Source organism: Cydia pomonella, chromosome 8, assembly GCF_033807575.1.
Source record: "Cydia pomonella isolate Wapato2018A chromosome 8, ilCydPomo1, whole genome shotgun sequence".
NCBI lineage: Eukaryota > Metazoa > Arthropoda > Insecta > Lepidoptera > Tortricidae > Cydia > Cydia pomonella.
The window spans coordinates 4,220,032-4,247,306 of record NC_084710.1 but is presented as its reverse complement, the minus strand read 5'-3'; the positions used below and the strand labels follow the sequence as shown (position 1 = coordinate 4,247,306).

At 38.8% G+C, this 27,275-nt stretch overlaps 1 protein-coding gene across 1 annotated transcript in view; it reads right to left on the bottom strand.

The window, feature by feature from the left end:
• Positions 1-27,275, bottom strand: part of LOC133520400 (all trans-polyprenyl-diphosphate synthase PDSS1) — an 87,390-nt gene that overhangs the window by 39,483 nt on the left and 20,632 nt on the right. The window contains exon 2 of the mRNA XM_061854791.1: positions 18,536-18,730. Coding sequence (XP_061710775.1) covers positions 18,536-18,730 — 195 coding nt within the window. The remainder of the gene's footprint in view (positions 1-18,535; positions 18,731-27,275) is intronic.

Sequence of the window (27,275 nt, the reverse complement as noted above, 5' to 3'; positions counted from 1 at the left end):
GGACAAATGTCAAAGTGAGATGAAATTAACATATTTCTTTAAGTGCCAACTCAAAATATTTTTTCTTCATATATTAGTAAAGTAAGATGTAATCCGTGAGGTTGACGTGAACTTATATACCCTGAATAAAGTATATGCATTAGTGCAATTTACATATTCAACAGTTCATTTGATTTACCAGACATTTTGAATAATTATTGGTCATTATCATACAGCTTTGTACTATTGTTTACAGGCGTAATGTCACGAATCACACGTGAAAATATGTACCTGCACAATGCAATAGTGAATAATCAAATATTTTTAATCTGGCGAGTAGATTGACTCGAAAAGACTCCGCATAAACATTTAAGGGTCCCCAGCAACCTCGGTTCTCCGTACAAACGTAGTTAAGCTCTCATTTTAGATTTTAAAAAGACTAGATAGATTGCTCTGAAACTTTGTACGGTCACGTCTGAAAATATCGATATAGACAAAGCGCCGAAAATATGTATCCACTGCTCTAATATATGGGCCATAATACATAATTTTGGCACTGAAATCGTGTCGATGTTTTCAGACGAGACTGTACTTACAATAGGATAACGTATATCTGGTTTGATGTCCCCCCAGACGTATCCGTCGACGGCGACATCCTGACAAACAAAAAGGGTCTTAACTATTACGTGCATGGGCGCGGACGTGGCGGAGTTAAAAAATACAGCGAATTTAAGTTTTTCATAGAAACACTTGTTTTTTCTCTATTCCGTTTGTTTTATAAACTGGAGCTATATAAACTAATTACAGGACTAGAATCATGCTTGTTGGCGCAACATAAGTACTCCTACGAAGACCGGTTGACGACACATGACGTCACACACATACGTCACGGCTCCCCGCTCCGTGTACCTACATCAGACTGCACCGTACAGCCGAAGCGGCTACACATATTATATATATATTACCAGAAATACTGTATATAGTTATTAAGTTAATAAAAAAAATACGATAGTACTATCCTGGAGTTCTTCATTCTTCATCAGAAGAGCTTAATTGAGGAGTATATCGAACATTTTGGCGACCGTTTTACTGTTGCTATGTGGATGCATAGCACGAATCTGCAATCTATTGGACAAGAACTTACGGGAGAAGAACGGAGCTACATAATTACCACCGGAATCTAGAGAAGGCGGAGTGAAATACCTACCGGAAATTGTGATACCTAAGTGCCGAGCATTAAAGTGATGTGTGCCGTAGCCGACTTCTAGAAACAAAAGGGAGGTTAGCCCGTTCCTTATCCTACCTATTTTAACGTATTAGCCCTGTAAAGCTTCGTTTGTGCGAGCAGATCTCATTTCTATATATTTAACTGCGTTATTTCTCCAGCTAAAGCATTTTTAAACGCACTTAATCAATAATAATAGCACTTAGTAACAAAAATAATTATTGTTTTACCGCTAAAATACATTAAGTTACATATTTTTCCTTGTTTACGTTGCTATCTGCATTGAAATAAACATAAAGATCTTTAAAATTGCAAATTACTCGTACGATTTTTGATTGCATAAGCCATTTACCGTTATCGAGACATAGGTACCTGCATTGCCTTTGTGCTTGAATATTGCATTTATATTATTAAATTAAAGTTGCTAATCGTATTATCCTTAACTGTATCGCATCTCTTATCGCATTAGCTTTTGGATATAGGTTTGTTTTACGTAAATTATAGTATTTCGGCCGAATATTCCAGGTTACCCGCCCCGTGCGCCCGCGCCTGCCCCTCAGTCGCCTGCGCCGAGTTCTATTGTTCTGGTTATCAGCCGGTGAGACGAATAGCTGTTTCTTATAAGGCAATCGTACATAACAGGTATTTATTGCACTTTTTATTTAACCGCCTGACCTATATTCGTTATCAGTTTACAATATGTCTGACACAGAATTGAAGGCGAAAAGAGCATCGATTAAGGGTCGATTAACTATATTTAGGAACTATTTAGATGAGTTTAAGAAATTAAAACAGGTATCTAAGGCAAATTCTAATGAAATTAAATTAAGATTGCGAAAAGTGGAATTATTGTTTGACGAATATGATAAGATCCAGACAAACATTGAAGTGGGTGAATCCAAGGTTAAAACGGACGGACAACTAGCTAGCGAGTCGGATTTTAGTGAGCGGGAGAATACGGAAAAGTTATTCTTTTGCGCAATTAGTCAGGCGCAGGAATTGATCGCGGCTAATGAGCCTCGCTCCTCGCTGGATGGGGGCCCGGACGACGACGCGCGCTCGTCCCGCAGTGGGACGGACGCGGGTGGTGTACGTCTACCAGCCATACGTCTTCCTAGCTTTGATGGTTCCACCAACAAATGGTTAGAGTTTCGCGATGTTTACATATCAATTGTTCATAACAATGAGAGTCTCAGTGATATTTGTAAGTTTCAATATTTAAAAGCATCCTTATTAGGAAGCGCAGCGTCTGTTATTCAGTCAATGGAAATATCGGCGGCTAACTATACCGCTGCTTGGAAATTAGTTTGCGATAGATTTGATAACAAGCGCCAGCTGATTCACACTCACCTTAAGTCACTTTTTAACGTGTCTTTGTTAGGAAGGGAGTCTGATAAGTCTTTGCGTTTTCTAATTGATCATGTTTCGAAACATTTGAGGGCTTTAAATAGTTTAGGGGAAAAAACAGACAACTGGGACACACTTATTATATTTATGTTTGCAAGTAAATTGGATACTGCCACATGCACGAAGTGGGAAGAGTACAGAAATAGCTTAGCGGAGAAACCTACTCTAGATAATTTTTATGAGTTTTTACGTCAAAGGGCCGATGTGTTGGAAATGATTTCAGCGACAACTACTAGTGAAAAAACTGAGAATAAGCAAGTTAATTATAAGCGAATGGATAAAGTGCAAAAATCATTTGTTGCCGCGGCGAGCGATTCTAACACATCGAGCAACGTAAATATAAATAATGCGCGAGTTTGTCGTGTATGTAATGGGGATCATTTAATTTATAACTGTGAAAAATTAAATCAGATGTCAGTCGATGAGCGAAATGTATTAATAAAAACTTTAAAAGTGTGCATTAACTGTTTCCGTGGTGGGCACTTTGCACACCAATGTAAGGCGAGTCCATGTGTAATTTGTAAGCGTAAACACAACACTCTTCTACACAAAACTATGACGTCGGATAAACAGAAGGACGGAGGTGAGAAGGAGTATGTGTCTGCGCCCATATCATTATCAGTCAGCGGCGATAACGAAGTCTTGCTGTCTACTGCAGTTATTTTAGTTAAGAACGAGAAAACAAATGCAATGCATGAGGCACGTTGTTTGCTCGACTGTGGTGCTCAATCTAATTTTATATCTGAGGCGCTGGTGGAGAAGTTAGGCATGCAGGGTGAGGATATAGACGTCAACATTACGGGTATTAAAAGTATTTCATTTGATGTCAAGAAACACTGCGCGGTAACTATTCAAGCGCGTAATCGTAGTGTTAAGGCACCGTGTGCGCAAGTTGATGCCTACATTCTCCCTCAGATAATGAAACCCTTACCGTCAGAGGAAGTGGATATTTCGAATATTGATATCCCTCAAAATATCACATTAGCAGACCCAGGCTGGTACAAGCCTGCTGAAATTGACATATTAATAGGCGGTGCGATATTTTGGGACTTAATCCGCAATGGACAAATTGAGCTCGGTCGCAATAAGCCAAAATTACAAAATTCAATATTTGGTTGGTTAGTGGTAGGAAAAACAATGTTAACTACTAAGAGTAGTAGAACAAAAACTGAGCATTGTGGTTTCAGTAGAGAAATACGCGATCAGCTAAGTAAGTTTTGGGAGTTGGAGGAAGTGCCAGCTGCACCAGTGTTGTCCCCAGAAGAGGAGGCGTGCGAAGAACATTTCAAGCAAAACACACGACGCTTGGCTGATGGCAGATTTTGCGTCACGCTGCCCTTGAAAAGTCAACCAGATATTCTAGGTGACTCATATAGAATAGCAAGGAAACGGTTTGATTCCTTGGAGCACAGATTTAGAAGGCAGCCTGATGTAAAATCGCAATATGTAGATTTTATAAATGAATATGCGCAGCTGAACCACTTGTCAGAAAGCAAGAAGCCTGAAAAAGCCAATTTTCTGCCCCACCACCCAATTTTAAAGGAGCAAAGCGAATCTACGAAGTGTCGCGTTGTCTTTGACGCTTCAGCTCGGACTGATTCAGGCTACTCGCTTAATGATATCCTCATGGTTGGTGCCACGATTCAAGACGACATTTTTTCTATTCTAATACGATTTCGCCAGCACGTTTTCATATTTACAGGAGATATAGAAAAAATGTATCGGCAAGTAATCGTGGAACCTTCGCAGAGACATCTTCAAATGATATTATGGCGTGAAAATGAAGGCGAACGCATAAAGTATCTAGCCCTGAATACTTTGACTTATGGCACGTCAAGTGCGCCGTTCTTAAGCACGAGATGTCTAGCCCAACTGGGCTATGAATGTAGTGATCCTTTGATAAAGGAAGTGATTGTCCATGATTTCTACATAGACGATTTGATAACTGGTACAGATGATGAAGGACAATTATTAAGCCTTTATCAAGGAATCAACAAAACATTGAGTTCAGCTCATTTTAATTTAAGAAAGTTAAAAAGTAATTCAAAGCAATTTCTCTGTGAAGTAATGGAGACAAATAGTTCTCAACAGGATAACTTGAAAATATCCAATCAAAGTAACACGCTAGGCGTGGAGTGGAACCCAAATGCCGACACTATATTAATAAAATGTTCAAAGTTGCAATTGCTGGATAAACATGTAAAATACACTAAAAGGGCCGTCCTATCTGTAGCTTCAAGTATATTTGATCCTTTAGGGCTGTTGAGTGTATGCGTTATTTTATGCAAAATCTTTTTGCAATCGTTGTGGTCACAGAAATTGGACTGGGATCAAGAAATACCCCAGGCGCCGAACTGTATCTGGACCAGATTTGTCAACAATATTCATTACTTGAAGGAAATAAGTATTCCACGCCACGCCAGCTGTAGAAATGCGGTTGAAATTCAAATTCATGCATTTTCGGATGCTTCTATAAAGGCATATGCAGGATGTATTTATTTAAGATCAGTAGATGAGTTAGGGAATTGTACGGTTCGACTTTTGTGCGCTAAAACAAAAGTCACGCCTTTGAGGGCCACGACTATCCCAAAATTGGAACTTTGTGCATCTTTATTAGTTTCGCGTCTATGCGAAAAGGTTGTGCAAGCGTTACGCTGTAATATCGCAAAAAGATATTTTTGGTCTGACAGTAAAATTGTATTGGGTTGGTTGCGCATTCCTACAAACAAATTGTGCACTTTTGTGTCGCATCGAGTCGCTGAAATAAATGATAAGTGTTCGGATGCTGCATGGATGTATGTCCCTTCGGCACAAAACCCAAGTGACCTTGCCTCACGAGGTGTATTTCCAGACGAGCTACAGTCGTTGTCACTGTGGTGGGAGGGACCTGCATTCCTGCAGGATACAATTGATCGGTGGCCAGAGCAAACTGAAGCGACAGAAAAGAGCTTACCTGAGTTACGTGTATATGCGGCAAGGGTTGAAACACCGACAGTACCGATAATCGACATGTCAAATTATTCCAGTTTTCTTAAACTTAGAAGGATATTCGCGTACATGTGTCGATTCATCAATAGCTTGCTGCATAAACAACATTGTAAAGCTAACAGTTTATTAACTGTGGACGAGCTTGAACAAGCTGAGTCAAAATTAGCTTATTTGTCACAAAGACAAAGCTTTCCTAATTACGATAGGAATCCAAAGTCTATTATTGGATCAGGGAAATTAACTCCTTTTGTCGATGACTCAGGATTGATTCGAGTGGGTGGAAGGTTAGATAATTCGAATTATGATTTTGATAAAAAACACCCTATTCTTCTAGATGCAAAACATCAATTCACTAAATTATTATTTAGATATTTCCACTTCAAACTATTACACGCACCGCCACAACTTCTTCTGTCAGTCATTCGCGAACACTATTGGCCTTTAAATGGCAGAGTACTCGCTAGACGTACTTACAACAATTGCACTCGTTGCAAAAGAATGAAAGGAGAAGTAGCTCAGCAAATCATGGGAAACTTGCCAGCTCAGCGGGTAACACCTGGATATGCGTTTGAGGTGGTAGGTACTGATTTTGCCGGTCCGTTTTTTGTGAGTGACAGGAAAGGTCGTGGTGCGAAACTCCATAAGAGTTACCTATGTGTTTTTATAGATTTTAAGATAAAGGCAGTTCATTTGGAACTTGTAAGTTCTCTGAGCACAGAAGATTTTATTTTAGCATTACGTCGCTTCATATCTCGACGAGGAATGCCTCGAGAGATATTTTGTGACAATGGGAGAAATTTCGTAGGCGCTAGTCGCGAGATAGGCGAGTTTCTCAATGCTGCCTCCAGTTCTGTGTCAGATGCATTTGTAGATGATAAAATAGTCTTCCATTTTTCGCCTGCGTACGCTCCAAATTTTGGAGGCCTTTACGAAGCAGCTGTCCGGTCTGCGAAATTTCATATGAAAAGGGTGGTAGGCAATACTCACTTAACTTTCGAAGAATTGACATCGTTGTTCGCACAGATTGAGGCAGTTCTTAATTCTAGGCCCCTCTGTCCCATGTCATCCTCTCCAACCGATTTAGCACCTCTCACCCCAGGGCATTTTCTGATTGGAAGACCCCTTGTCTCGCTACCGGCACCTGATTTGCAAGATGTCAATCCTAATCGGCTTCATAGATACGCAAGGATTGAGCAAGCAAGGCAACACTTTTGGTCGAGATGGAGTCAAGAATATATCTGCGAATTGCAGCAGCGTACCCGATGGCAGCAGCGACGCCCCGACATCAAGCCCGGTCAAATGGTCTTGATAAAGGACGAGGCGACTTCACCACTGAAATGGCCATTGGGACGAATACAGGCAGTGTATCCTGGAAGTGATGGCGCAAGTCGAGTTGCGGATATACTCACAACCAAAGGCACGATTCGACGAGCCATCAATAGGATCTGCCCCTTCCTTGATGAAGACAAGGCTTAAAGCCAAGGCTTTAAGAGGCGGGAGGATGTTGGCGCAACATAAGTACTCCTACGAAGACCGGTTGACGACACATGACGTCACACACATACGTCACGGCTCCCCGCTCCGTGTACCTACATCAGACTGCACCGTACAGCCGAAGCGGCTACACATATTATATATATATTACCAGAAATACTGTATATAGTTATTAAGTTAATAAAAAAAATACGATAGTACTATCCTGGAGTTCTTCATTCTTCATCAGAAGAGCTTAATTGAGGAGTATATCGAACAATGCTATTATCATTACAGTCCAACACTTAGTTTTAAAATGAGAACGAAAGTACGTTTGTATGGCAAGGTAAAATTCGGTCGAGCTTGCTCGACTCGTAATTTGACACATAACTCACTTGCCTTCAATTCATGCCTCGTCGAAGCTCAATAATGATTCAGTTTTGGCAATATATTCAATTAAACTGTCAATGATAATGTGCTCCTGTGTCCCGTTGCACATTAACCCCCTTGTTCATAAACGTCTACTAAAGTTGACAAGTCGCTAATAATCGTTTGTCCCACGATTTGACAGTAAGGGTTTAGGTGCTTGTTCACTAAAGATAGGCATCTTTACTTTTATACTTAAGTAATAAGCCGCTAGCACGACTATAATACAAGTAGCCCTAAAAGTCGGGATAGTTTGTAAGTGTTTTAATGTTCTTTTGTTTATTGTGTCTTTAATTCTAGTTTTTAATTTTTTATTTTTTTGCATTGTTTTTATTTGTGTACACTAGGCTAGTAGGATACATTCTACTAACACAAGGGATTATGTTGGTCCGAAATAAACAGTTATTATTTTTTATTTATTTATAATGTCTCCTACAACATGTAATGATTCAATAGCCGATGTGACAAACGTAGGTACCTAATAAAGTGTTCATAGCTTTTTAATTAGGTAAGGAATATGTTGTAAAGGTCGTGGTGTCCATTCGTGCCTCACGATTTCACGCTGCACCTTAATATGATTATGAATAATCATGCATTAAGTTGTTAAATGAAGTGCCTATTTAATTCCATAAAGAGGTAAGTGCAATACAATGACTGCATGAACACGATGTTTACTCTTGAAACTTAATATTAGCTAATTACGGGTGGTAAATGTAATTGGAATTGAAATGAGCGATCACGCTATATTATCATAATATATTAAATAAGTATGGAAGCGGCCAAGCGTGACCGCGTATAGCACGCTGCGTCTAGTGAGTAAGAGATCTTTGATCGTGTCGCAAATCGCAATTTGATGCAACCAGACGTAAGTGTCATCTCCCGACCTTGCCAAAGAAGACGTTGCGAAAATCTACTAATTCTCTATTGTACATGCATACCAATTTTATTGTGTTTAACCACTGTGGAAGGTTATGGGAGCAACAAATTTAAATTACATCTAAATGTGCATTGTATTAGTTTAAACGACGCGAGCTACGCTATTAGAATATAATAGAATGCTTGCGCAGTTAAATTGCTTTAAATATTTCTGGTTTGTATTATGCAGTGACTTTGAGATTATTAAAGCTTAATTTTTAATGCAACGTTTTGATACGGCACTATACACAATGAAATTTAATCGGTGATCAGGAATTAATTTTTCTAATTCAGTCATCGAGCACCCTTAACTATGGGACCAACCCCGAAATCGCGAAAATAAATAGACTCTCTCATAGAAAATATCAACATCGGACCAGCCAAAATGTATGAAACAGCCATTTTTTTTTTATTTCCGTGTTGGTCCTATTGTTATAATTTTGTTCCTTATCACAGATACAATTTCATATGTGTCGTGTCCAAGCAAAAAGTCCCACTTTGTCGCTTGCCTTAAGGACGCTTTATAAAGATACAAACAAATCTCGTCCTTATGATCACGACAAAGTGGGACCTTTGACTAGACTTCGGCACATATATAATCAAATCAAATAAGACAGAAGACATATGATACAATATTTTTCATGAATTAGGAATCCTTAAACTGCCTATCAGCAATCTCGATAAAGCATGTGCACAACTGCACACCGTATGCGTGTGCGTAAACGTGCACGTGCGTAAATGTGCACTTGCGTAAACGTGCACGTGGGCGTTGTAAAATACAGATCCTTATGAGAAACGGCAAACCGCTGGCTTGACGTGTGCGTGTATGGGCATGGCTTTAACGTTTTAGCGTACGCGCGCGTATGCGCACACGCAGCCGGTGTGCTGTAGCCTAAAGGGAATCTTCACCATACAGAAATATCAAGTTTCCTATTGTGGCGTAAATCAAATCAGCATCGAAATTTTAGCCGTGCCCATCAGCCATTTAAATATTAAATAACAAAGATATATTCGAGGTCAATATGAAAAGCGAACTGTGCCTTTGCCTAATATGCAGGGTCGAAGCTCTGGCCGTATTCCCATTGGTCGTATGGCCATTATAAAGTGACCTTGACATTCGTTAACAAAAGTTTTTGAATCGGCAACTGGGAGAGTAAACATGCATCTCAAATGTGTATTGATATTTGAGAATACAACTCTGTCGAATTATTTTTAACTGTCACTCTAAGGGCGGTTTCAGACTAGCGATTTATACGCGCCTATAAGATCGTTGTCATGTAAGCCCGATGTCAAATGTAGCAAAATAATCTCAATGTCAAATATCAGAATCAGAATCAGAATAGCCATTTATTAAATTAATACTTGCGTAGGTACATTGTTTACAGTATTTACATTCATTGAATATATATTTATATTTAACGAAATAATTTTTATATTAAAATGACCTCTCCTTTAGGGAGTACGAAGGAGGCGTGGTAATAAAACTCCATGGGTTACCAGCCCTGCTAGGAGTTTTTTTTTTTTGTGAATTACAATGGAATTTACATTTATTTATTTTACGTTTTTCTTTTCTTTTCTTTTGTTTCAATGTCAAATATAGCGAAATATAACGCGCGTGTAAGCGGAACGACCGTACACGTGCAGAAAAATACGCTAGTCTGTAACCGTCCTATAAACAGCGATGTGCTAAGCTAAGAATGGAGTTATCCATATGATGTTCGCGTAAGAAATTTTTTGCACTTATTCTTCAACATAGGTACTCCCCAGATAAGTGCAAGAAGTGTGTCTGAGAAAATGGAACGTGTGCTTTCAAATTTCAACTTCATACTTCTTAGTTCTTAGCTAACAATCTACAGTGTGTCCCTAGCCATTGGCCAAAGCTGAAATGTACATATGCATTAGGGTATTTAGAACCAGTGTACAAAGTACTCGTATCATAACAGCCGGTGTAGCGGTTACAAAGAAATTAACAAATTACGAATTTATACTCTGGAGCAGCCTGTATGTGTTAGTAGCTCCTGAGGTAATATCCTCAAAGAATAGTATGGAACCTTCTTCGACCTTTTTAATTATCTTTTTTATTTATGACACTAATAAGATTCTGACTTTTGAAAAATGCCATCATTATCAAATATTTCGAACAAATTGTCAAAAACACTGCCAATGGTTAAATGGATACAGTGTTTCTTTTTGTTGTCGATTATTGCAAATAACTTTTGTTCGATTTTTTTTTCTTCTGTTCTAATTAAAAAAATATTAACGTTAGAGAATTCCTGAGAAGTAACCCTACGTGGGATTTCAGGGTTTGTCCAATGGCTAAGGATACACGGTATAAGAATGTAGATTACGCTAAGTACTCTGTTTGTAAAAAAAATATATTGCTTAGTATAATAAACAGTTTTTTTTTAAGTTAATTAATAGTTCCACCGTACAGAAAATTGTGGGATGTGTGAAAATTGTAACCTTTATTTTTAAGATAATATAATATGCTGGTCTAACTGAGCATTCGTCTCGTCTGCGATTAGATAGAACGACACCCATGAGCTGCTTCGCACAATTAACAATTCAAATATATAATTTTGTAAGAAAGGTTCGCCTGCCGATTGACAACACGGCCAACGGAACTATTTGGGTTAATGTTTGCGTCGCAGCTGCGACTTTGCTAATTCCGTGACTTAAGGAAATTAATTGCTGTATATGCCAAAGACACGTCCAAAACATCTCAAAACTCAAAGTCGCTCAACGAGCTATGGAGAGGGCTATGCTCGGAGTTTCTCTACGCGATCGAATCAGAAATGAGGAGATCCGTAGACGAACTAAAGTCACCGACATAGCCCACCGGATTAGCAAGCTGAAGTGGCAATGGGCAGGCCACATTGCACGCAGAGAAGATGGCCGATGGGGTCGAAAAGTACTCGAGTGGAGACCACGGACTAGCAAGCGCAGTGTAGGACGACTACCCACCAGATGGACAGACGACCTTATTAAGGTCGCCGGAAGACGCTGGATGTGGGTCGCTTCCAACCGGTACATGTGGAGGTCCAAGGGGGAGGCCTATGTTCAGCAGTGGACGTCTTATGGCTGAGATGATGATGATGATGATATGCGAAAGGGTTAGATTATTATGTTGTTGATTAATACATTAAAGATATTACTTAATCGATAAACCGCAGGCCAGTAGACTACGTCGGAAATAAATGCCTCAACCTCACTATCCAAGGCCCTAGATCACGCGGGCAAGGCCCTAAGAAGCGCTGGCTGGACGTCGTGATAGCGGACATGGAAGAGAACAATCTCACACCTGACGATACCGAAGACCGGGCAAAGTGGAGAAGATTAAGTTGGAAAGCGGACCCTGGCGCTAGACCGGGAAAACGCTAAGACGAAGAAGAAGACTTACAGCAGCTCGAGACAGACTACTTATATACCTGGGTAACTCCACGAGACTGTAATGTCAGTTACCAATTCTTTCGTGTGTTCTTACATTAATTAAGCAAATTTAAGTATCCAGATATCTACCTGTAGGGCTACGCCAGACATACAGACACTTTAATTCGCTTAATTAATATAAGAACACACGAAAGAATTGGTAACTGACGTTACAGTCTCGAGAAATTACTCACCTGAGTTATATGTAAGTATAATACATTAGATTGATTACATTTGGCAGATAACAATCATATCTGTATTTCAGGCATCATTGTTTTGGGTGGCGTGTAAAAAAAGTTTAAGTTTAGTTGAGAAACCTTCAATCCTAAAATAAAAAAAATCTGAATCACTCGTAATAGACTTAGTTAATATCGCATCAGTATTTGAATTAAGTATACACAACTATTTTCAATCATTCTATTTATAAATTTGGCCATTTCTATTAACCTTGAATAAATATAGAAGTAGTGTTACACGCGCTATGACGTTGGTATGACAACGAAGAAGCCAACGGCAACAAATTATGTGCATTCAGTGCATTCAACGCCTCGCCATAGTTTCATTGAGAAATATTGACCGTTAATTAGGAAAACACGCGTTGACGAATTTCTATATATAATACAAACTGTTTTTATTGCACGACATCAAATAATATTTACAGAGAAACACACATAATACATAAAGACAGAGGTAACAACAGGCGGTCTTATCGCTAAATAGTGGAGAAATGACAACATTTAGATAGTGGAGAAATGATAATATTAATTTAACTATTTATATCAATATATTTAATATCAACGATTGCTGCACTTAGTATACGAGTACATATTATACTAGAGGCACAGAATAAATAATAGCACTACCGTACAGAAATGACACTTCCTATAAAGCCGAAGTTTGACAGCGATTCAGGGACAAGTCATACTGTCTCTTTCTAATGTATGGCACTACCCCTTTCGGCTATTTAGGATTCGTGACGTTAACACAATAAAAGTATGATTTGCGAATCGACACTCCGTTGTCAAGTGCCAAGCGAGCAGCTGGGTCGCAAAACATACGATCACAATCTGTATTTTATTTACCACCTTGTCATACAACGGAGCCAAAACGTCACAGGGTTTTCAAAATTAATGTCATTATCTTATCTGTGGTTGAGCACGCAAAGGGACGGACGCCAACCCTAATAATTGCTCGAAGCAATGCTGAGCCGAACGAAGCCGAGGATGCCAGAACGCTCTAGCGTCTCCCCACTGCTAGAGGCAATAACATGCAGAGTACACTATGCCCTTCTGGCGAAACCGTTGATATACTATGTTTGCATAACTGAAGATAACTCATAGTCATTGTGGCAATATAAAGGCCATTTTTATTATCACACTTGTCTATCTACTTCTAAGTAAAATAGCAGTAATGATTCAGCAATAAAACATAAAACAAATATCAGCAAAAACTTTATTGCAAACCGAATAGTAAATGCCTGGAACAAATTACCCTCTGAAGTTGTGAACTCTTGTAGTGTGAATCAATTTAAAAACAATCTTGACAGACTATCTAAGCAGTGAAATCGTGTAGTGAACTCTGATTTAGACGTACCAGCATCAGCTGCTTGTCTTAAACCAAATAATATTAATAATAATAAATCCGCAGGGCAGCTTGTGGCGAGCTGTTGGGGAGTAACGACCCCACGGACCCGAGTACTCCCGAGAGTCGGTCAGGGTCTCCGTCTCCGACGTGTCTTCGTCGGTCGGAGTGGACTCAAAGGGGACCCGCAGGACTCTCAGCTCTGGCTTGCCTTTATTGGCCGTCCAGAGAGGAGTCGTTAGAGCTAAATGCTCCAGGGGTGGAAGTGAAAACTTGCATAAGACGCGAGTTGGCACAGTGGCTGTTATCAGCCACTGGGTAGAAAGCGGCGTACACCTCTCGACACCCCTGAGCCGCTCACACCGGTGTTGCTCCTGGTCGTCTTCACGACGGCATTTTCAGGGGCCCATCTAGTGGGCGGCGAGTCACCGCCTGCCTCTATAACTAGTGAAAACATTGTTATGGCAAGTGTCCGGACCTCTTTGCAATAACCCAGTCTCATTGTCCTCCCAAACTTCAATCCATAGACCGTTATACTGTTCACTTTTACTACAATAGTCCCAATGCCTGCTGCGACCGGTTCATGGGTGTCTATTGTTGGGCCTGTGAACGGATTGCAGCAGGCGTTCTACATGACATTAAAGCTCTCCAAGCGGCCTCTACGTGTTGGATCTATATCCCCACGCAAGCCTATCAAAAGACCGGGATTTATAGGCCCGTGAAATCCAAGGAGATACAATAATAATAATAATAATTCTAGAGACCTTGCAACAACTAAATTAGTTTCGGTTTAAGCTCTTAATTTTGAACACTTGCGATATTTTTAAGAAGTTAAAGTGTTTTTATTTCATATATATCCTGAATACTTTAGCTTTAAATTAAGTTATATTTAGCTTTAAATTAAACTAGGTTAAAGAATGTTAAATACCCGGGGAATAAAAAACGGTATACAGTTTTGAATGATTCACGGGTAGTTTCACTAGACTTATATTGACCGGGATATGGACCGTGGTTACCTTTTCTATTGTTTTCGAGCTCCCAAAACTCGTTTATATCCCGGTCTACGAGGTTTTCTCAAAAAAAAGAACAAATAAAGCTTAGGTAATTTACTCTCATTGCATATGAATACAACAACGTTAACTAAAACAATTTCAATAACAGCATGGCTACCACCAGTTTGACTCTGACATTCGCTAGCGTGTGCCTAAAGTAAGTTACGCAGACGTTAGCGAATATGTCAGTTGACACTGGTAAGGCAGTCGTGGTACGGCTACAGGATCAGTTAAGTAATTCCTTGGCGCGTCGACATTGAATCCACAATACCAGTACTTTTACTAGCCAGTTGTGGTGTGAAAATAAATAACTGGTATCCTAGCAAAGTAGGAAACGCTTAGAAACGTTGCCGGTTTCTGACGGGTTTTCCAAACGGAAAGTAGGTAAGCGAGGCTCTTTGGATGTCCAATTGACAACCTGTACAGTCAAGGTATTAAATATACGGACAAAGTGCCAAAAATATGTATACACGACCTTATTACCCATACATTAAAGCTGTGTGTACATATTTTCGGCACTGTCCGTATCGATATTTAATATCTTGACTGTACCTCAATTGTTTAGGATTAGACATATCGTTATCTGTCGTACGATTTAAAACAGCACTTTTCACTTAATTTTCAAGTAGAAGCCTACCTTAATACGTGCTTACCTGCCTAACCCAATAGTGTTATCTCTGAATTAGCTATGAGGCCCGATTTAAATAACAACGCATTTTACTGTCTTGTCTCTATGTGATCTGATTCTAATTCATGTACTAAGACTGACCGTGTGTCCCGATTTACACATTGATTAGTGTTAAGTGCGAGTTCATACATTTGACGGGTTGACGTAACTAGTGACTGAAGAGCTGGCGGCTTTTTCGCACAACGTATCAGCATGGCGATACAACGAGGTCTATTTTAGATTTAAGCTAGCTATTAATTTAGTATCTGTACAGTTATTGTAAGACCTCTGTGTATATCTATTATGTAAATAAATGCATATTTACTACTACTACTACTACTACTACTATAATGATATGGAACACGTAACCCAGTTTTTGCTAGTGCAACTAGGTTACTTGCTCTTTAGCAAATATAGGTATATTTTTTCTTTGATTCTGAAAAAAAAAATATAATGTTAGGAACGAAATGTCAAATTCGACTTCCAAGTAGCTAGACCGAACATTTGAGGTCACTCCATACAATGTAATCTAACACAGCATACGGTGTTTACTGTCGACCAAGATCTAAGGTCAATAAAAATACTTATAACATAGGCGCGGAGGGGCGGACTGCGGAGTCTTTCTTATAGATAGTTACTGCCTGCCCAATTTCCCAAAAATTTTAGTCAAAATGCTGGGCCGTACTGAATGAACCAGTACAATATATATATGTTTATACTACGCACGCATGACAAGTCATACTCAATCATAGTGTAAGTACTTCGTAAACCAAAATAATTATCAGTGATGCGCGAATTGCACAATCCACGCCCGCGCTAACGCGTGGTGACTTTGACACACTTGCCGATCAATGGACACCACTCAAACTTATTGTGTTATGAAAATAAAGTGATAAGTGTGCTTTTGTTGTTATTGAAAGGGAATGGACAGTTTTTAAAATAACGGTCTTGTTTGAATTACGAAAACCATGCATTGGAGGTTTGAGCGTGTGCGCTGCCGCCGTTATTTATTAGGTATCTGGCACGGGGGCGTAGTTCGTACACGGGGTGACATTCTACTTCCTTGGACCTCGTGTCCATATCTAGTAGGAATAAATACCTACTAGATATCTGCATTTAATTTTAGCGAGAATTGCGATGACTTAACACAATGAATCTAATTGATCTGTTACTAGTTCAAAAAATAAACCGATAAAGAATATTAAACCGATAGAGTACTTTTGTCATGACTTTGAGACACTTGCCGATCAATGGTCGCTACGATCAAACTTATTAAGTGTGTTATGAAAATATAAAGTGATAAGTGTGTTTTTGTAGTAATCGGAAAGCATTGACAGTGTTTTTAAGTAACCCACGAGAACCGTGGGTTCGGGGCTGAGTGCGTATAGGATAGAAATAATATTAAGCCGCTTAGAACACCTTTTTCGTGATTTTGACACACCTATCAATGACAACGCTCGCCATAATCAAACTTATTCGTCAAGTGTTATGAAAATATGAAGTAAAAAGTGTGATCGAAAAGAAGGGACTTAAAAATAACAGCACATTTACAGCGAAATAACAAGGCATACGAAAACGGTGGATTCCAGGCCTATGGTAGCGGGTAGCTGTGCGAGAGTTATTTGGCGCGGAGGGTTGAAGCGAAATACGCTACGAATTTTAATTCCGCATCAGGCCGCTTTGACAAATTACCAAAAAGAAAAGGTTCTATACCTATTTATGGTCACAAAACGTTAGAATATGCAAATGTGTGAAAATGTTCGCGATTAAGGTGTCAATGTTTACACAGTAATGTCATGGCTGTTCATGGTAAATTGATAAACAAATAGGAAAAATATTTTCGCATGAGCGTTATACTCCGAATTAGTCGCTTGAGAACATTAAACAATGAGTATCGTTTAAAAGGATATTGTTTGTGTAGCGTCATCGTTCTAGAACTTACGAATTCAGTCATCTAATTAACAAGTCGCGGCCTATAATATGTAGCTAAGTATGTACTCTCGGCTTAAAAAGATAAACTACGATACAACAAAGGGGCCTGTTGGTTCTTTTATTTGCATAAGGGCCAATTGAGAAAAGCAACATATAAAGATTAAAAAGCTTAAAACTACTTTCGTAAATCAATCTCAAGGTCATTGCCGTAAAGTTATGTTCGCAACGAAATCGGTAGTATAGGTACGGGACTAAGTTCCTTGTAAACGTGTGGAAAACGTTAAGTAGTTTTTGAATTGACGACAGACAAAAAGGAGTTCTAAACCATACATGAAACGGGTCGTAAAAACGAAAGTCTGAATTACTGGCCATCGTAAAGTCGGAACGTTTTAAAAGGATTTCGATGTTAGGTAGTATAATAATAAATTTAACGGATGCGTGACTGAAAGTAATATATAAGTGACTTAATTTAATAAAATTATTAGTATCCCTTGGTGCCTACCAAGCATAGCTTACAGCAAAAGAGTATTTGAAATAATAATTAGCCTTTAAGGTTAACCAGTTCAGATAATCATTTTAAATGAAATTAATATTGCTCTAACTATTTTTAATGCACTATGTATGTAACTGGTTTTGATCAAAAATCAATGTATTTAGCGTAATGTAATTGACGACCGGTCTGGCCTAGTGGGGAATGACCCTGCCTATAAAGCTGGCCCTGGGTTCAAAACCCGGTAAGGGCATTTATTTGTGTGATGAGCACAGATATTTGTTCCTGAGTCGTGGATGTATTCTATGTATTTGTATATTATATATATCGTTGCGTGAGTACCCAAAACACAAGCCTTCTTGGCTTACCGTGGGTCCCTATAATATTTATTTATTATTATTGAGAATAATCATTATTTATTTATTATTAATTAGCACATTTTTCACACTCGCATCACATTAGGTAATATGAAAATTTGAAACATGAAAGTTCAGGTTTAGTACGTCAAGCGCAATCATCGCTTTTTTTCCCACGCACTTTACATTTAACTAATATTCAGTTTTTATTTCTACATGCCTGGAAACTTACGAAGCGTCAACAAACTCGTAGTGTGGTGAAGATACTGAAGTTTGTACCACATCGACCTGGTTGCTGGTTGCTACAAACTGATCCTATATCCTCGTATCGTTAAGGTCGTCTACCAGAAGGCGGTAGTGGACCCTACTTACCTGTGCAATTCGTAGGCTGGAAGCACTTAGGAGTACTTCTTATGGAACGTTCAAAAGGTCGTTACTAAATTCCTTGCTTACAAGGCTAGTTGTGTTCACCGATCATATGTCTTCGTATATGCCGTTAAGGGTATCCTCCAGCAAGCGGGAGGGGTCTATATCTGTGTCTGAAGGCTAGAGGCACGAGCATGCCTTTATGAAGCGTTGCTGTTAGTAAAGTGCGTTTGTGTGTGTTGTACTCACCGATCGTATGTCTTCGTATATGCCGTTAAGGTCGTCCTCCAGCAAGCGGTAGGGATCGACGATTTGTGTGCCGTAATCGGGCAGCGAGCCCGTGGATGTGCTTTGCAAGCTGGAGGCGAGGCGGCGCGCTACGCCGGCCACGCTGGGGGCGCTGGCGCCCGCCGAGCCGCACGCCGGCCCGCATGTGGTCACGCGCTGTAACAAACAGACATTCATAAGTATTATTCTTACCGGACAGATTCTTATAGGATTGTTATTATTTATAGTACTCTAAGGTAGGAGAACACACCCATCCTTCGTGAGGAAGGGTTGGAACCAGAAGGTAGACTAGGACTTTATAACTAACGAGCTGATTCTTATGATCGAGGACTGATTCGTGTTTTTTCTTCACGAAGATGTTATATTTTATAAGAAACCGTGACGGCCTTAGTCTTAAGTCTTAAACCCCATATATTATAATCGACTAGGTTGTAAAAGCAATTACATATTTAAAAGCAGTTAGAGCAAATTAGATAATTTCAGGCATCTTGAAAACTACTCATAGTAAAATTGTTATTACGAAGCTTTATCATAATAAAATTGTATTTCCTGTTTCTTAGCTTTCCCTCTATAAGTACAAAATGCGCTTACGTGTGTACTAGTTAGCGAATAGAAGCTCAGTAAAACGTCACGAATAGCGTATGAGTATTTATGACGTCGGACGGCAAATAACGCATACAAAGTTTTCAAACAATTTCGTGAGAGCAAAACACCTTTCAGTCGCAGTAAGACGAAGCGCGGTAGCTAAATTAGCATCAAAATAGACTACGCTCTCAAATTCTAGTTTTACGCTCACAGAAGCATATTATGTTCTAATGAGCTGCATTAGAAGAAAGAACTCCGTAGGCATAAGGTATATGTTTAGTCAAACTAAGTAGGTAATTTGGACTTATTGCAGTCATCGCGCTCAGAATGGATTAGTTTGCAAATGCTACTTGTGTTCCTGTTAACTTATTGTATTAACTGCTAATGTATTTCATAAATAAAAGTTTTTTTTTTTTAATTTAGTTTACATCCAGTTTCTGCCTAAGATATGTAAATATTATGTATTTGTAATTACATCATTCGGTTGCCAATTAATAACGTGGCCGCGAAATATCGTAAATGGCAAAGTATTCGACTTGAACTTGCGACTCCTTCAAAATCGTACTTGAAACATAAACGACAAGAACAGAAGTATGTCAAAAGCAACAATCTTGTTCAATGTCAAGGTGCGAAAGGTTTATTTTCTGCACGTTTGTATTATTAAATCAACGAGAGAAAGGAACTAGAACTAAAAAAAGTATGACATACAATGTGTAAATTCACTACGTGCAAACCTGTTTGGTTAGCATAGGACCTAAGAAGTATATTGAGATAACTTTTCCTTAGAAATACAATGAAAATATTATCACACACAAGCAACACACAAGTTACGAGGTATGAGCTTTATATAGTAACTGTCAATGCTTTAGAAAGCTCGTATCTCGTAATGTCATGTTTGCAGTAAAACGCTGCTCGGTATTTTTTTTAAATGTAACTTTATAAATCTTCTTAATTCATGGGTAAATTTTATGGCTGGTTTGATTTATTGAATTTACACACGGTATATCGCATGACAGTAAGTTAGTACTAAAGTACTTATAACAACCGCAACAAGCGATACGGTAGCAAAGTTTAGAATCGAAGGGTGCGGCGAGTGCCCTTAGCTATGCGGCGGCGGCAGTGACCGCGATACGCATTTCGCAATGCATTTATGCAACTGCAGGTGAGTGCAGCCGATGGGCCCCGACCGGGCGTTGCAAAACCGACGCACGTATGCACGCATGCCGCTCAAAGCGTAAACAAGCTGGTAGGAAACGAGAAAAATCAATTACATCGCAATAGTGTAAACTATACGTAAGTCACAGCGGTAATGTCACATTGTCATAATAAATTTAATCTCAGTGTTACTTTGTATGTTTGGTTCTCAATTACATTACAAATTAGGATATTTTCTTTTGGGTAGTTCAAAGGTTCATATAGGATACTTTTAAACAAGAAATGATACCCGAGGGGATGTAATGGGGTACCAGTTTTTAATAAGTTACAGAGTATGCAATCGCACTAGTCGTTCGTTGGGTGCAAAGGCAGGATTTCACCAGTGTGCGGCACAAGCATTTTGTACTGAATATGTGCAAAGTAAGCCTATTTATGTATACGAAACCAATGAGTGACAGCCAAAGGTCATGACACATGCATAACAAGTTATTTGTAGGTTCGCTAGGGTTAAGTTTCGTCGTCATCCGCTTTACCCAGCGTACTCAACACGGCGCGCTGCAGTGCAAGCTGAATACAATTTCAATGAGAAAGAGCTTTTTTTATTATGATCGTTGATCCACATTCTAGCTGTATCAATACGCTATACACAATATAAAATTATACAAGACTGATGATTTAGATTCCGTGGTGTTTGCCTCATTGTTCAAGTTCTTTAAAAGTTCTACTGTAGCACGCAGAAAAAACGCACATACGCATATAATTGCGCTGTTCGTTCTGTAGCGTAGATACAACCTTTGCCGGCCAAACTAATTTTAAATTAATTAGTTTGTAGTTTGTGCATGGTGCAACCCATTTTATACTACTTGCGTACTTACTGTACTATCTTTATCTTAGCATAAATACTATTTACACGATAATAAGACTTATTGACTGCAACTGGAAGTCCCATTTTAGTGACAATAGTTCTAATAGGTATGCATAACTGTGTGACTAAAACGTGTATTTCAATGACGTTTTATATATAATATAAGTAATCATTATGGCCTTGGCCTTCGATGAATTACTATTTACACGATAATATCAACTGCATCTTGTAGTCACTGCATTAGGATTTAGGAACTTCTATTTAAGACATTTAGTGCAATAAAACTAATTATGAATATTTTATCCATGTTACAGTTACTTGTAGTTTTACATGTATGTAAAATATATATTGTTATTATTTTATTAAGGATATTTTAGTGTGATAATTCTAACAATGTACATATGTAACCGTAAAATACGTGCATAATACTTCTTGAAATAGCCAATCACAAAAAAAATCATTCTATTGTAAACAGTTAACAAATAAAAATATATACACAAGTCCAGAGAACACTTAAAAAATCATGCTTAATTAAATACCATGAAACCACCCAACTATTGTTGAACCAATTTTTACCACGGCCAGCAAAACGTCCAACTTTGTCGCTTGCCATAAGGACGAGATTTGCTTGTATCTTGTATCTTTATACGGAAAACTTGTCAATGCGTCCTCATGGCAAGCGACAAACTGGGACGTTTTGCCGGCCGCGGTAACAATTATGGCTTAAAAGTTTATTAATACATTGTTACCAATGTTCTTTTTTGTTTTGTCTGATAATTAAATAATTTTCACACATAAATATGTTAGAGTACATTCTGGAATTTCTGGAGAATAGTTAAAAGCATTTAGACAATAGTTTTTGCGGTAGCTTTTTTCTAAAGTAACTCATGCGTTTGCTTTCCAATATGTCCGGAAAGGTCTGAAATGTCTGAATCCATGGAGGTCAATATCGGTGTGATAAGTAATAAGCTGCCATAAAATGTGGTTATTATTACTACTAACGAGCAATAAGTATAGGAACCGTTTGTTACATTACATGGTCTACGCGGCACCGTAACGGTGCAGTCGGTGCACGCAGCTTTCCTCACGCGACCTGGACCGGTCATCCTTGATTGCAATGTGGTTCAAACTTAGTAACCCCTTTGTTATGATCGATTAGTTGAGGTATATATTAACTATTAAGTACACCTTGGTAGATAGATACAGTCAGCATTAAAAGTAACTGAGTGACCGTGACGTCGCCCTGTCGGGTATGGGACACATTACTACATATCTAACAATTGACTCGTGCTTTGAATTTGACAGATAAACAAGATGGCGCTATACAGCTCCACACATTTTGGGGTAACTCTGATTATCAAAAGTTCACGTTTGACAATTCAGTGACCACAAAACATATGGCGCAGTACAGCGTCATCTGTTTTGGATGTCAAATTAAGGGACACGTTTTATTCTAGACTACCTCTCTAAGCAATGATAAGAATAGATAGCGGTAACATGTAGACATTCACGAAACTGATCGAATTAAAAAAAATGCATTTCTACAGCAATTCGCATTCGCACACACAACTTTAGGAAGAACTTTAATTGTAGATGTAGAAACAATCTGCTATATTGAGTCTTTGTCTCAATCTCTTAGATCAAAACCTGCCATAATATCATTAAAAAGTTTTAGCATTTACATAACATAATTCTCAAAATTTGAATCAAAAGTTTAAGTCAGAATTATTTCAATAACAATAGCCTTTTTTTTATCAGTTCAAAAGATGTACACATATGTACCAATGTTTGTCTACGTATTTGGCAGAAAGGATGTTTGGCGTCATTATTAACACTATTATTATTGGTCTGGTGAGAGGCCGGTTAAAAGGTTATTTCTGTACACTAAGTTTCGATTGCCGGTAAGGCTGGTATTCGCAGAAGGGGAAGAGGTGCAGGCCGGGGTGCAGGCAAGCCGCAAACGAGACGACTTGAAACTCGAAACAAGTTTATAGCAAATTAGGTGCAGGTAAAACGTGAACAGACTTATACGAAAAAAGCTAGTAATATTGACATTGAATCTCGACAAGACGAATAAAACATTAATTCCCAATTACGTAACAACAACACCATCCTCCAAGCTGTGATAATTTGCACTTCATTGTTTAAAACAAATTGATGCATAATTCAGTTCACCGTTGTCTATGCAAAACCGACAAATAGAGCGTGTCTATGTTATTATGTTAATACCCCGTGTTTGGATACGCACATCACCTTTCATTTAAACGACTAACAGTCAGCAGCAGAACTTGCTAATGGTAAGATGTTGAAAATAAACTGAACACGACCAAGTCATTGCCAAGAAAATAAGAGCGCGTGTAGGTCATTTTGAACACCTCTCCCGCTTCTGCTTCTAACTGAACGAACGCAATGAACAAATTACTTCCAAATCATCAGTTCGCGAATCGTTTCAAGGGTTTGAAACCCACGCACGAAACGCTCTGTTAAATTATTAACGATGCCACACGTGTACATTATTCTGCATAATCGATCAGACTACATTTAAAGTACAGTGAGCATGACTTGTTGGGTTTTTTTTGTGGTAATAAATGTGGAGAAACATTATAATAGTAGTTGCGAATTTCAAAGAGATACAAAATCTAAGGTTTTATTGGCAAAGTAACGTTTTAATTAATGTTTTTATCCCGGCCTTTGGACTAGATGGTGATTTAGAAAAAAAAAACTGGTACATTAGTTTGATCTTTATACTCAAACGATCTTTTAATTTACACAGTATATATCTTATACTGTGTAAATTAAAAGCAACGGTTAGGAATCACGTAAAAAGAAATATCAAACCTAGGGATGCTTATAAGACGGTCTTCTACCATTTTTGATATAATACTAAGGTAAGTATATGCAACAAAATTGAATAGAAGTAAATTAAGTGACGACAGAAGACGTTTCGTTATTGTGGACACTTACATGTAGATTTTCATGACACTTGCTCGTAAAAGGTGTTCTTACATGTAGGCCATGCGGTTCGTAATTTCAAAATTACGACCTATAGGGCTGTCATGTACGTACGAAATTAGGAAAGAGTTTTATTTTTTCCCTTTTGTGTGAAGTTGTTTTTCCCTTTCCTCCACAAGTGTGAAGAAAAACATTGTGTGTGCCACGGGCAGTACAGGAATTACGAACTCGTGTTAATTAAGCCCTCGCCTGACATAAAATTTAATACTGTCAACGGGTCATTCTGACTGTGCATTAAATCATCTACCTATTGATCTTCTTTGTCCATCCCATTTCCCAGTTCAGCTGGGGTCGGGCCTCCTCGTACGTCGGCGCCAGGACAGTCTATCCTGGGTTGTCCGCGTGGTCAAGTTTTGTGTCCTCATCTCTCTTTCGACATAGGACCACCAGGTTGCTGGTCTTCTGCCTCTTCCTTTGGGGTTGCTTGGGATGTTCATAGCCTTCCTCACTGTGTAGTTTTCGTCCCTTCGCAAAACGTGACCATACCACCTCATTCTACTCTCTTTGAGTTTTTCGGTAATAGCCGCTACCTTGAACGAGCCGCGTACATATTCATTGCGAACCTTATCGAGTCGCGTGACACCGCCAGCCCACCTAAGCATTTTCATTTCCGCCACGTGGAGTTTTTGTTCATGCACTTTCTTAGCGGTCCAGCATTCTGCTCCATACATCATTGCAGGTCTAACGGCGGTCTTATATATTTTTCCTTTTGTCTTTATTGGCATTTTGGGGTCGCACAGAACGCCGGACAAAGATCTCCACTTTAGCCATGCTGAATTCACTCGATGGGTGACATCATTGTCTACGTTTGCGTTTGCCGTCACAACTGAGCCGAGGTATTTGAAGTGCGATGCTTTCGGCAATACCTTATCTTCTATGAGTATGTCACAGTTGGTATCTTCCGTTCCTTCATAGTCACACTCCATATACTCAGTCTTCGTTCTACTGATGCGCAAACCGTGACGCTCGATCTCTTTAAGCCACTTGTTTAGAGATTCCTGCAGTTCAGAGGCGCGTTTGGTGATCAGCACAATATCATCTGCATATAGTATGCACCACGGAGTTGGCGCCTGGATACTGCGTGTTATGTAGTCCATTGACAGATTGAAGAGCAGCGGGCTAAGTGCTGACCCTTGATGTACGCCTACTCCAACCTGAAATGGGCCACTCAATCCAGCTGGGCTTTTGATTTGTGTGAAGATCCTATTATACATATCCTGAACTAAAGTGATATACGCTTCAGGGGTACCTTGAGCGCGTAGGGACTGCCAGACCAACTTTCTGGGAACTCGGTCAAACGCTTTCTCGAGATCGATAAAAAGGAGGTACAAGTTTTCTTGATTACAGCGATGTTTCTACCTATTGATAAAATCATATCAATTTTTTCTATTGACACTACTTATGCGTCCGAATCCGAGTGTACTGACAGCTGTATTCCATAATAAAATTCGCGTAACACAGTGAAACCAGCGGGTTACGCGCAGTTATCCAACTAAATACGAAATCATAAGCCACGTTACGAATCTAATATTCTCCGTTCAATCATCGGCCGCTCGAAGAATATCAATCGAAAATGTTAATTGATGTACGAATGTAAACATGACAATTATAGACCTTATCACGGTGTAACAAGGTGTTAGATTGGTCAGTACTGTGAAGCCGATGGTGTTTTACATGTGTAGGTACATGTAGCACGCAAATGTACAACTGTTCTACACAATTCGGTTGAAACAAATTTGCAATTAATTGTAATAGCATTTCAGGGCTGCACGCAAACAGACCATTTTTTTAAACTTCTTTATTTATTTATTGAAAAATATGGGGTCATCCATTAATATACTTTAGGGGGAGGGAGTGTGACATCTCGTGACAAGGGGGAGGGGGGAGTTACAAACTTTGTGACGTCACTTTAACTTCACCAGTATTTATTAAAGAAAAATTAATCGCTGTACAGTTAAATAACGAGTTTTTAGAACGATACTCGTTTTATGCGATTAATTTTCTTTCCTAGTCGGTTTTGTGTTATAATTACTAATATTTCTTTTGTCCAAAATAGTTTGATAAAATATTAATGCTAACAAATTCAATTCGCCGATTTTGTTGAAAAAAAAAATGCGAAAAATGTAACGTCACACCAGGGGGGGAGCGGTTTGCCAAATGTGACCAAGTGTAACAAGGAGAGGGTCAAAAAACCTAGAAATTCGTGTGATGTAATTAATGGATGACCCCTATATTATAACCAGTATTTTGAATATCTATTGGATGTACTTTATTAATTAGGTATATCAGCTCTAGGTAATCTAATGTGTCAAGAAAAAAGATACTATAATAACTTAAACTCTTAAGGGTCAATGTACATCTTTGTTGAAATTGCAATCTAATTAGAATCTTTCATGAACCAAAATATATAATAATAATAATTCAGCCTATATACGTCCCACTGCTGGGCACAGTGCGAGATCTCATGTGCGAGAGGGCATGAACCAACAATACAACGAAATTCATCCTAATTTACTTATACAACAAGGTTCAAACCAAAAATAGGAAAATTTTGTATGGTGGGCTTACAAAACGTTACAGCTAAAATGTAAGTAAACAGAAATGCCTAAAGTTAAAAACAGCTGATATTAATATAAAAAATAAATGAAATGATACTTCAATGAAATTATTTGAAAAAGTAAAAAATCTCTTCGTATTGTTTATTTGTTCGTTTTAATCGTCATAATTTTGACTTATAAGCACTCATAATATGCCAACATTGTCAGCCCTGACTACTAATAAAAAAATTGCGGGCAATGTAAATGACGAACAACATTGCCGCACGTAAAATTGCATGTGTCCGCGCACATAACAATTAAAACACGATAGAAAGTGAGTTTGTGCTCATCGACTCTTAAAATAGAAGTGAACCGATCGACACGTTCTGTGGAATGATGGGTGGGGCGTACGTGGATCGGTTAGCGGATGCAATCGGCGGTTGCATGCTAATAGGGATGTGGATGACAATAGATGACTTTGTCTGAACGATATACGATGTTTAATTGTTTACTGTTTAGCAGTCGCGTGCGACTATGTTCTCATTAG